The sequence below is a fragment of the Citrus clementina genome, unplaced genomic scaffold, assembly GCF_000493195.1.
Source record: "Citrus clementina cultivar Clemenules unplaced genomic scaffold, Citrus_clementina_v1.0 scaffold_1, whole genome shotgun sequence".
Lineage (NCBI taxonomy): Eukaryota > Viridiplantae > Streptophyta > Magnoliopsida > Sapindales > Rutaceae > Citrus > Citrus x clementina.
In genome coordinates this window covers 3,699,170-3,711,676 of record NW_006263303.1, presented here as the reverse complement: position 1 = coordinate 3,711,676, position 12,507 = coordinate 3,699,170, and the positions used below count along the sequence as shown (strand labels likewise).

General features: G+C 35.7%; 3 protein-coding genes across 4 annotated transcripts; 2 read left to right on the top strand and 1 right to left on the bottom strand.

The window, feature by feature from the left end:
- Window positions 1–59: 59 nt before the first annotated feature.
- LOC18054385 lies at window positions 60–1,874 on the top strand. The gene is made up of 3 exons (XM_006450735.2): window positions 60–417; window positions 799–957; window positions 1,318–1,874. The coding sequence occupies exons 1-3, from the start codon at window positions 157–159 to the stop codon at window positions 1,675–1,677; spliced, it is 780 nt and encodes a 259-aa protein (XP_006450798.1). The 5' UTR covers window positions 60–156; the 3' UTR covers window positions 1,678–1,874.
- A 3,631-nt stretch (window positions 1,875–5,505) lies between these two features.
- Window positions 5,506–7,092, top strand: LOC18054384 (probable protein phosphatase 2C 72). The gene is made up of 5 exons (XM_006450734.2): window positions 5,506–5,733; window positions 5,825–6,121; window positions 6,223–6,340; window positions 6,450–6,673; window positions 6,766–7,092. The coding sequence occupies exons 1-5, from the start codon at window positions 5,557–5,559 to the stop codon at window positions 6,937–6,939; spliced, it is 990 nt and encodes a 329-aa protein (XP_006450797.1). The 5' UTR covers window positions 5,506–5,556; the 3' UTR covers window positions 6,940–7,092.
- A 69-nt stretch (window positions 7,093–7,161) lies between these two features.
- LOC18054383 lies at window positions 7,162–11,901 on the bottom strand. 2 transcript variants are annotated; one of them, XR_002903951.1, is made up of 5 exons: window positions 11,694–11,901; window positions 10,035–10,520; window positions 9,302–9,392; window positions 8,300–8,443; window positions 7,162–7,704 (listed from the first exon to the last, which is right to left on the bottom strand). XR_002903951.1 is itself a non-coding variant. In XM_006450733.2 (5 exons), the coding sequence occupies exons 2-5, from the start codon at window positions 10,505–10,507 to the stop codon at window positions 7,429–7,431; spliced, it is 798 nt and encodes a 265-aa protein (XP_006450796.1). In that variant the 5' UTR covers window positions 10,508–10,520; window positions 11,694–11,901; the 3' UTR covers window positions 7,162–7,428. The 2 variants fall into 2 exon arrangements, 1 of the variants encoding a protein (XP_006450796.1); XM_006450733.2 differs by lacking the exon at window positions 9,302–9,392 and having other exon boundaries at window positions 10,035–10,140; window positions 10,236–10,520.
- Window positions 11,902–12,507: the final 606 nt, after the last annotated feature.

The window sequence follows — 12,507 nt, the reverse complement described above, 5'->3', positions numbered from 1 at the left end:
GAAAACTAAAACGGTGCCGTATTGTTGTAGTCTTTTTGTGCCACGACGTCGTTTCTAGTTTCTGATGCAGCAATTCATGCGGATTCAACGCAGCGTGTGCGCTATCTGCGTCTCCAACGAAGCTGAATCATCACTGTGTCTGTAGAAGAGAAATCGATGGAGGGAATAGAGGGAGAAAGCTCAGGAGCAGGGCGATTAACGTTGCCGCCAATGCGCATAAGCAACGAAGACATAATATTTTGTGTAGATGTGGACGCCGAATCGCTAGTGGAAATGAAATCAACTGGCTTCAATGGGAAACCAATCACCAGACTGGATGCTATGAAGCAAGCGATCCTCCTCTTCGTTAACTCCAAGCTCTCTATCAACCCCGATCACCGTTTCGCTTTTGTCACTCTCGCCAAAACCGCTTCCTGGGTACTCTCTTTTTTTCCCCTTTTCATTTTTCAGTTGAAATTCTGAACGACGTGTCGTACATCCGTGGGTCCTGCTATTCTTGTGATTAATTGAAAAAAGAAATAGTCAAATTTGAGAATAAAGTAAAGAATTTTCTTCAATGCAGTTAATGTATTTCCAAATCATTGCAACTGAAGCACGTAATTCTATTACAAATTTACGAACATATTGCTTGTAACTCAAGTTGGAATACGTAGTCTGTATACAAACTTTGTAAGAGTAGCACTACTTGTATATTTATGCGAGCGATTTTAATGTGAACAAAATGTTGCATGAGTCATTGTCAATTCTTTTGCTCTTTTGTTGAAATTAAGAACTTGATGTGTGTTTGATATGTTGTAGCTTCGGAAAGAGTTCAGCAGTGACATAGAGTCTACTTTGACTGCAGTCCGGGGGATTTCAGCTACTTCTGCCTGTGGTCAGGCAGATCTCACCCATCTCTTCAAGTTAGCATCTCATGAAGCAAAGAAATCTCGTGCACAGAACCGGATTCTCCGTGTGGTAAGATTTAGTCAGTTCATCTCACTCTGCTTAACATGTGCTTATGCATTTTCTAGCTGAATATACAAAATGTTTTGTCCGTTTATCTTGTTGTCTTATTTAAATTTGCTATTAGTTAAATAGTCAATCAGTGTGATTACTACAACTTGCTGCATCTTCACAAAAATCATATAATCTCTTTGTTAAATTTACTGGCACTTCCAGAGTTTTGACAAGTATTTGAAGCTTTTTTTTTTTTTTTTAATTTCATCAAAGCATTTCCATCTTGTTTCAGCTTCATTCTGGATTGAGGTCATAATAAGAAGTTATGAAGTTGTGAACTGCAACGCAACATGAGATCTGATATTCTGCTCTATGTAGATTCTTATATACTGCAGATCATCTGCAAGACCACAACATCAATGGCCTGTGAACCAGAAACTCTTCACTATGGATGTATTGTACCTTCATGACAAGCCTGGACCTGACAATTGCCCCCAGAAGGTCTATGATGCTCTTGTTGATGCCCTTGAACACGTCTCCGAGAATGAGGGCTACATCTTTGAGAGCGGGCAGGGGTTAGCTCGTATCCTCTTCCGGCAAATGTGTGTGCTGTTATCACATCCCCAACAACGGTGTGTGCAGGATGATGTTGACATACCCAAGTCTCTTGTAAAGAAGTCACCTGCAGCTGACACAACAAATGGTGAAGATACTGTTCCTGTAACATCCAGCCAGTGAAAAAATCAACAACCTGATTGGTTAGTTCATTTTGCCTCTGAGCAATCAGTTCTGCTTTCGCTTTTATGCTTTTAGGTGGTGTATTACTTATTGCATAAAAATGTTTACCCTCTTTGGCCTTCTCCCATCTTTCTTGTACAAATTGTGTATCCTTCATGAGACTGAATGGATTATTGAATATGAAATGTTCAGTATCAGATTTTGGATTTTTTTTTCTTAATTTTCCCGTTACAACACATTGCAACCTTGCCGTTTATTGTGAAGTCTTGTGGACTGGACAAGTGCTTGTCTCGTTTTCTGAGCTTATTGTTGGTTTCATTGGATAAGTATTATGCTTATAATGTGATAGAAACTTTTAAGCAATTAGAAAAGAAAACCAATCTAGATGAAGTTGCTATTATTGAAGTAAGGTTGAATACTCATTCCAAACCACCAGGAACATGAGTGAAGTGTACGGGAATAGAAGCATGTGAATTGAATTGTTGAAGTTCATTGTATTGGGATTAAATAAATTTGTTTATTGAAGTGTGATTATAGAAATAGGTCTGAAGGATGACAGAGATTAGGATTGTGATGATCCTTGTCATCATCATAATCATCTGGTCCTCACCAAGCACATGCCATAGACACTGTCCACCTGATTCTGGATAAACTTTGAGTCGGCTCTTCATAGATTCTTGCCTGTGAGGCCATCTTTTCTTGTTCTGGCAAATGTAACAATGCGATTTATTGTATGAATATTATAATACGTGGGATAACTTATCCTCATAAAGAAAAGGAATCCTGTAGATCCAAAGAAGTTTTAGAAAAATAAGAACAATAATAGTCAATGGCTTCTAGCAGTACCAACAGCCATCCAAATTATGTCAACTCAATATTTTAATCTCTCACCTACCATGAAGTCTGACGGCAACATATGTGTTAATTACCACTAACAATAGGCATTTCTATACTGTCAAACAATTGTTTGTCCGACACAAAGCACCATGATTGTGCTTTGAGTGCACTGATAAAAGCCATAGCAAGAGCAGCTCTTTGGGAATTTGCAAGGTTTCATTGGCATGTGGTGAGATTCAGAGAGCAACTGAGGCCACCGCACTTCAAAAGACATGTTAAAGAAAGATTGGGTCTATAATTCGGTCTAGTACGTCACATGCACAATCAAATTAATTGAAGGCATAATGAACTGATTGGCGAGATTGTTGGTAATTTTCACTTTGAATTGAAGATTGATCAATAACTTAAAGAACCTGTACACAAACAGGGAAAAAGAGAGAGAGAGAGAGAGAGAGAACGGAATGAACCTCTAAACAAATAAAAAATAACATTTCTGGGTGAAGTTCAATTCATAATAAATTTCACTGTTATCCAAAGTTCCAATCATTTGGAACCTCCCCCAATCCCCATCAGACTCATGCTTTGAAGGGCTCAGGGTTCTTTTCTTTTCTCATTCTTACAAACTGTATGTGTTTTTATTGTTATCAATATCAATATCCATGGGATCAATAATTGATACTAAAGAAAAAGAATCGGGCAGATTCAAAGAAATTTAATTTAGAAGAATAAAAATCTAAGAATCGTTAATTGCATAGTCAATGGTTCCCTTGCTGACCAAAAGCCATACAAGTTGGCAACATATCTCTTCAACCAAATTGCTTGAAATTTCTCCATTCACATTCATTTAAATATGCATTAATTCCTTTGAAAAATTATAAGATATCAATTGATTAAAATATCTTGTAAAGGTCGGCAATATTCGTATAACATTACAAGCCAGGTGGGTGCTGAGAAAGTTTTGATGATATTGATAAGAGCAAATACTTCTTAAAACGCATTCAATTTTGATTGAATCCATTATCAACTCATAACAAGATTATAATATAAAATCTTTCAATTATATTAAATTCGAAAGTTCAACACTCTTGCCCTTTCCTTCGTGGCTAAAGTTTTTTCACTTTAAATAAGAAATTAATCAAACTTATCTGACTAATTTTTTTTTTGTAATAATCTAACTTTATATACCACTTGCTCGAATCATGCAGGGTTTGTTTTTTGGGCCAATGGCTCGATCGGGAAGAATCAAATACCCACAAGATTGGGAATCGACCCCCTCCTTAACAATCCATCTAAATAATTTATTTGAGAACAAAGTCAACGGAATCGTGATGAGGACCCAACTTGTGAAAAAAAAAAATTCCACAATTTAAATGGTCAGGATCATCTGATCAAATCTCATCTGTATATGAAAGATATATATACTAATTTTGCTCACCCATAAATAACAGTGTGCTTCGGTCCTGCTAATTTGCGCACGCTTGCGTTAATTATTATAAACCATAATTACAACCTATACGCCTAGATCATATATTTAATTGCTTAAAGTATTCTTTTTAGTGGTCACCAATTATATATAATCTCTTTATTTTCGGGGGAAAAGAACTATATTAATATAATCTCTTTTGATAGATTTACCAAACTCAACGGATTCCAATGGCCTAGGATCAAATCTACTTTAATTTATCCAAAAATGTGCTCCCACGACTCTTGTTGCTTTTTTTTTTTTTAATTACATGTGATTATTGCTCAATAGTACAATTCCTATTACATAAGATTACAACTGATATTTATAAATTAGACTACTACTGAGACTAATTTACATCAATTATTATAAAGCACCGTCCAAATTTTTACCCTCTCTAATATTCAAGGAACGTATACTCAACTCACGTTTCGAAAAGAAGAAAATTATTTTCACTCAAATTGAAAAAAAAAATTAAACCCTTATAATTCATGACCTCACAATTGTGAGGTTACGTTTTCTAACCACTAGGCTTTAGCCTAGTAGCTTAGACTCTTCTTGCTTTTAATATTTGGAAGCGACCAAAAATCAATTTTACATTTTGCATGATAAAGCCATCTAATATCTTGTGCTATTTGCTAAAACATGATTGATATCGGTCACGTATTTAGAAAATTATATCTACATGTATAATTTACTGTCGACATATCTGTGTGAATATTTAAGTAATTTTTAATATAAATTTTGAATTTAAATTATGTTAATGTATTTTAAAATCAAAGTTTAATGTATTTACTTGGTGCAATAGGAGCAAATTTATAATTTAATTTTAACTTAATTAGAAAGAAAATATCTTATGTGATTGTTGGGTTAGTAGCAGACTACACAATAAAAATAAATTAAATAATATAAAATAACAATAATAATATGAGTTCAGCTATGTTGGTTATGCTCTAACTTAAAGCATCCATTGCAGTCATTGAATCTAAAGTTGAAACAAAAAATACTCATTTTATCTTTATAGATTCAATGCATTCGTGAACTTAAAGCATCTCCAACATAACAAATCAGTTAATAACTAACTAGATGTGAGTTGTGTTTGATGCAGCAGCATTACATCAAATCAGTTAATAACTAACCAGATGTCCCAGAATGCCAACACTTTTACTGAGAAATATGAAGTTTGCACGAGGAAAAAGTAAGCAATTCGGTGCACGCGTAAAGCTAGAGCCGGCTCAGTAGAAGTGATTTTAAGATACTACTCTAGTCTAAACTTATGAGTAGGGAACACCTCATTTGCCTCTTTAAGTGAATCTTGGGGCAGTCTTAACACTAAAATAATGCACGAACATTAAAAAACCAATGAATCTATATATTATTATTGAACAAAGAGTGTGCTTTCAGCTCGTTGGGAGCCACTCACACATTTTTATATTTACAATTATTATCTTTGCTAACATGCGCTTTCTTTTTGTCCTTAAAATCCATGTTGCAGAAGACTATTTTCAGTCATATTAGTTTTACGAGTTCAAGTGGAGAGGGTAAGAAAGAAAAAAAAAAAAATTACACCATTTTGAGAAATGGGAATCTGCGTATCCACTGCATCTTCAGAGATTCACGATCAAGTTGACAACGGCCAAGAAAATGTTATATTTGTTGAAGGAAATATTGTTTCTCATGGAGTTAAGAAACTTTGTTCCCTTTATTCTAAGCAAGGAAGCAAAGGCCTTAATCAAGATGCAGGCATTCTTTGCCAGGTTTGTACAAGTTGTTTCTTTCTTCGAGTTTTGTGCTTTACTGCTTTTGGGGTGTTTATTAAAACTCGGAAACTTTTTGTTTGTTTAAAAGGGCTATGGAACGGAAGATGGAGAATTCTGCGGAGTCTTTGATGGGCATGGAAAGCATGGTCACGTTGTGAGTGAGCTTGTGAGAAATCGGTTGCCATCACTCATACTAAGCCAAAAGAATGCTCTTTCAAATAGTAACGTTAAAGCAAATGGAGAAGTGATGATGCCAAGCATTGACTTTTATAAATGGCAAGAGGCTTGTGTTAAGGCCTTTAAGGTTATGGACAAAGAAGTTAAGCTTCAAGAAAATTTGGATTGCTTTTGCAGTGGAACCACTGCTGTCGTCGTCATAAGACAGGTATTAAACCAAGTGATTCTGTAAACAAACAATGAAATCATTTCTTGCAATTGTTTTCAGCTTTGGATGTTAAAGAGTTCTATTCATTGTAATCCAAGCAGGGTGAAGATCTTGTCATAGCTAATCTTGGCGACTCGAGGGCTGTGCTAGGGACAGTTTCCGATAACGGGGAACTCAAGGCTGTTCAATTGACAACAGATTTGAAGCCTAGCTTGCCCAGTAAGAAACTAAGAACCCTCTCGCTTTTCGCATTCAAAAGTACAATGAGGTGATGGGAATGTTTAGTTGAATTTGTTTGTGTTGATTGACAAGCATCTGTAATGTATAGGTGAGGCAGAGAGAATAAAGCAATGCCGTGGCCGAGTACTTGCATTAAAGGAAGAGCCACACATCCAGCGAGTGTGGCTGCCTCATGAAGACACGCCAGGCCTTGCAATGTCTCGAGCTTTTGGTGACTTCCTACTCAAAAATCATGGCATAATTGCAATCCCTGATGTTTCTTATCGCCGCCTAACATCTAATGACCAGTTTATACTTCTCGCAACCGATGGGGTAAGTACTTCGGATTTCAACTGCTTGCATCCCGTACTCTTTATTCAGTTAATAGATGTTGCTGATGGTGCTGATTGCTTTTGTGTACACAGGTTTTGGATGTGCTTAGCAGCAACCAAGTTGCAACAATTGTTTGGGAGGCAGATAACAAGCAGGAGGCCGCGAGAAAGGTGGTTGAGGCGGCAAACGCTGCATGGAAAAAGAAATTTCCATCTTCAAAGATGGATGATTGCACTGTGGTTTGCCTCTTCCTTCAAAAGAGGTGATCAAGGCGTTAAACAATTTGTGCAAATGTTTCTCTGTAATTCCTTGCTGCAGCAGAAGTCAATCCTCCTGTGACTCTCTGTTCTGTTTCATTTTGAAGCCTCAATATTCAACATTGTCTGAGAAAAGGATCACAAACAGCTGGTGCTTTGGTTGATGAACCACTGTAATCGAAGGATAGGAATACAAGGCTTCCAGTTTGTACAAAACAATAAATAATTCAATAAAACAAAAATGGCCTCTCCAACACTTGCAATAACAAGCTCTTAATACAAAATGATAAGAGCATTCTCTATCCAAGAGTTACATACCAAAAGCCTCCATTGTCATGGAAGAAATCATATTAGCCAACAATAATCACTCTTTAAAACTATTACTCTCAATTCTCTCTTCTAAGACGGCGTAAAAATTTTGTTCTGTTGCCTCTATATCCATATCTGTACCACCGCATGTTAAAAATTAGAAACAAGGCATGACGGATTTCCCAAGAATCAAATGGAATCATTCTTGGGATCCTCTGCTAGCAGATCATCGTATGAAACAGGTACCCTGATCCTATCATGAACAGATTTAGGTTTTCCTTCAGCACCAGACTTTCCATCTTGATCTTGAGGAACAGACTGAGAACCACCACCTAGAATGCTGACTGAGGTTCCATCAGTGGTTGCACCAACAGTTCTTTGTGTGGAAGCCTCTTTAATTTGCTCTGGAGCATGCCGGTTGTTTTGCTCTGGCACCTGTCTGTTGTTTTGTTGCCTAAATTGCTTCTGCAAAAATAAGAAAGAAAATTGTAATTTGGGAATTAAAAATTTAGCACCCTAGGAAGTTCAGATACTGTACACAAACTCCCCATACAAACTTCACCACTGCTATAGCAATGCCCTTCACTGTCGGAGTAAAAAAAAAAAAAAAAAAAAAGGAAGAGAGAAGCCAGAAATTCTGCACATACGAAACCATATCCAGGTCGAAAAAAGGTCATCCAATTTTAACAGCTAAATCCCCTGTTGTGGTGTAAGTGGACCACAGAATAGGGGAAGCTAATAATAAAGGCAGATTAAAAACAAAAAGCAGAGCATGTTGGCAAATGAGAAAAGATTTTGAAGCAAATCATCACGCTTCTTTTTGTTTGAGTTTGCTTTCTTTCTCTTCCTTAGAGTCTGTGTGAGATCACACACAATTAGAACCAGGGCAGTTTGAGATTTATAGAACCAAACCCTAATTGCCATTTTTTTTTACATTTCTCATTACTCTCCAATGAACACACCAAGGACGATCTAATACCTTTAAACATAGGTATGAAAAGAAAAGTAGCATCTAAATAACCAACTAAAACAGTATTTACTGCATAAATTTCACACACACCTCAAATTCCTTTGTCTTCTTCATTATCTCCTTGTAGGCCCCTGGTGCTCGTGCTTTAATGATGTTCCACAACACGCCGCCACCTGTCCGAAAACGTCTGCTATCAGCAGTCATCTGACCTCCACATGCCTGAATTGCCTCCACCTGAAAATTAAAATTTCATCATACAATCCCAATGGCAAAGCAATGTTTACCCCAAAAACAAAACCCCAAAAAAAAGAAAGAAAAAAAGTCAGCCTAAAAGAAATGAAAATTTTCTAATGACAGACAATAATATCCATAATAAACCAAATGTGGAAGTAGTACAAGATTAAAAATACATATATAAATGTATACAAGCAAAGACCACATTCCATAGCACAAATTCTCCAACATAAACTCCATATCTCCATGTATGTACCTACAAGCAGTAGTTACATAGATCACGGTATGTATGCTTCCCACAACTAACACACTTCCACTCCCAACAGCAAGTTAAAATAGCTTTATAACTCCCAAATTTCAGTCAACATTTTCTAATCAAACTAAAACCATGGTCAAAAGGCTAGTTTATAATCTATGCTTTATCTTCTGGCGCAAAATACTTGATGGATATGAAAGTTTCTTTAAATATAATAAAAAGATGATGTATAATAAAGCAAGGGAGAAAAAGGCTTTCATTTGATATTAAAGCCTGACAATGAAGACCCTAAAACCAAGGAAATTACATATCACTAGTAAATAAGGGAACTTTAGCTTACACAAGCAGTGTATATGAAACAGAGACCTAAAACAGTACTTATTTCCAACACTCACATCAAAATTTGAATTCATTGAAACAAAAGATATGAACTAACGTTTGCTCTAAAAATTTGAAAAATCCCCCCCCCCCCAAAAAAAAAACAACATATCTTCATTCATCGGTAGCATTTCTACTTAGATTTTTAACATAAATCTATGTAGATCTAGGTATTTCCATGCACAATGTTTGAAAAACTTGAAGGAAAAATTATAACAACCTACACAAAAAGTAAACGATGAATAGGTTCAGCCATTGTATATCTCAGTTCAGAGCACATAATTTGAGCAGCAAAATGGCTTCTGCCAGAAAGATCTGCAAGGGTATTGAAACAATATAGAGCATCAGACATCAAGAATGGTAGAATGGCTTTAAATAGAGTGGATATATATTTCAGCTCTGGGCTGGTCCAAATCCAACTACAACCCAGATTCTCACCTTTCCTAAAAAAGACTCAAACAAATCTTACTTTTGCAGAGACTTGAGTGGTTGATTTCTAAACATTACCAATTGAATTCACGAAGTGGAGAAACTTCAGGAGATAAGGTTACATCATTCCCAGAAGTATTCAAAACTAACATCACAGATTCAGGACCAACATCAGCATAATGCTGAAAGTTGTTTAATGAAGCAATTGGTACACAACAAGATCTCAGCTCAAAGGTATGATTTTGGATAATAATATTACAACACACTCATTCTAACACAAAAAGATGCACAAGTATATCCAAAAATAGGAGATACTCGCACAAAGATCACCAAAAACAATAAACACCAAGTACTGCATAGATTTGGTGAAGAAAATGGAGACAGCGGGAAACCTTTAAGTAATCCATGTACAAGTCCAGGGATGCACAATTAATTTATAAGCATCATAATCATAATAAGTAATATCACTTTTAGTTTTATAATTCTTGTGAAAAGCAAAATTAGGTAGAAGTAAAGGGAGAACAGTACCTCCTTAACGAGATCACTTAGTGCAGGAATGCCAAGACAACCAACAGCTGTGTATACCATGTAAGATTTCTTCTCTTTTAGCCGCTTACATGTGTCTGAAACAAACCTGAGAACAATAAGTACTAGATCATCAGAACCACAAAATGAACTCCTACAACCAATTGTCCAACTGAGTGATATACGTAAGAGTAAGAATATAACCTGTTTACATCAGTAACATTTGGGCCAGGACCACTCCTCTTTTTCTTATTCTTCTTCTTATTTGCCCTCCGCCTGCGGTTTTTACTTTGTGACCCCTGATTTCCTGCACTGACATCCCCACTGCTGCTCTGCTCCACATTGGTTTGTGAGCTTGAATTATGCTCCGCAAGCTCTCCTTCCTCTACATCAAGCATCTCAACATCTTCGCCATCTTCTAAGTTATCTTCACTATCTTCATATATTACTCCTAAAATGCTCTCTCCTTCATCCATGTGAGTCCTAAAACTACAAAAGTAAAATAAAACAATGATTTAGAAAGGAACCACACCGACAAATTATATTAACTTTGAAATCGAATACTGATTAGGATTACAGTTTCCTTATCATTGTTTTCCCCCTTAGCCCACTTCATACCACGAACACAACTCACAACTAAGCCGCCACAAACAAACTTTATATTAAATTATTTGAAATTAAAAAAAGGACATAAATGCAACTAACGCAAATTTCACTGTAATGCTGTATTTTTTTTTTTTTTTGTGGTGACAGTAATTAGTTAATCGCCTAAAGAATAAGAAACCAAAAATCCTACAGAAAAAAAAAAAAAATCGCAAGAACAAAGTTCACAATATAACTCAAAACCCTAGTAATTGTCATGTTAAACTTCAAAACTCCCCTGTACCATGCAATCAGTTACCTGACAATCGTAGATTGAAAACCTCAAACTAAAACCTTAATTAGAAAAGTGAACAAGCAAGCATGAAATGTATCTTTTAGAATTCTAATAGTATAATAGGCACTCTTGAGAAACAACAAATAGGCGGTGAGTTGAGCTCATGTTCACATTCATCTACGAGGAAAGAGGCCATGAGCCACGAGTAGGGGTGGGAAGATCGGGTTTCAGTTAGTGTTTTTCGGGTTTCGGCTTGGGTTACAATCCGTTGGGGTTGGAAAATTCAATCCAATCGGGTTCAAAACCCAAACACTGAATTCGATTTTCGGATAGAATTGGATTAAAAATTCAGGTCTTCATTTAGATTGGGGTAACAATTCGGGTTACAACCTAAAATTCCATATTCATTTTCAAATGAATCAAATCCCAACCACCTAAAATTCGAAATTCAGTTTCATATGAATCAAATTCTAGCCCAGATCAACTGCAAAGGTTGTTGCTTGTCGATGGAAGAAGATATTAGAAAGGTAAATAAATAAGAGAAACTCATAACAGTTGTTATTTTTGACTTATTATTGATGATGGCTAACACCTTCCCAACAAACCCATTTCTTTAAGAATACCACGACACAGATTATGGAATCAAAAGAGTAAACAACCAAATTACAGTATTTAAATAGCCATCACCATTGCAGTATTTAAATAACCATCACCCAAATTACAGTAAACAACCATGAATAATAGCACCCAAAGTCCCAAATTACACAAAAAAAAAAAAATCTTACCTTGTGCGGCTGACGACGGCGAACGAAGACGGAGGCAGTGACTGGCGACGGTAGAGACGACAGTTTCAGCTTTCGGCTGACCAACGATTGAGGCAGCACCGGCGCAACTGAAAGGAGGTAACAGTGGCTGCAGCGTGGCGTGGGTGGTTGTCAGCTAAGGGTTAGCGGTTGCGCTAGGGAGAAGGAAGATTACGTGTTTTTTATTATGCGTTTTATACCACTTTTGACTTTTGTTTTTTGTTTTTTTTAAACGGCAAACCCGATCGGGTTTTTTTTTTATTCGGGTTGAAACCGAACCGAAAAGAAAACTGATCGGTTCCAAATTATTCTCGGGGAATGAGAATAGAGTTAGACTATTAACACTCCTCCAAAATTCTTTTAAAGCCGCTTTTTCAGTTATACTAAATTTATTACTAAAATTACTCTTATTTCTAAATAAATATATTTAATTTGTGAATTTGTAAATTTTTTATTTTTTTTGCTCCTCACAAATAATTTTTATTAGTGATAAACTTCTTGACAAAAATCAATGAATTAAATAAATTATCTCTAAGATTATGATGTAAAAAGTTTTTGTACGAGTCTAAAAAAAGTCAGATAATTTTATCAAAATGAGTTTTATTTATTATCAATAGATTGTTGTATTAATTGAAGAAAATTTTATAGAGAATTTAAGAAAAAAAATTACATGTGTGAGTGTGATAGTAGAGAAAATATAAGAATTTTTTTTAAAGAGAAAAAATATAAAAATTTGAAGTGAGATAAAATAGACGTGAGATATATTAAAGTGTTTGTCTTGAAATATGATTGTAAT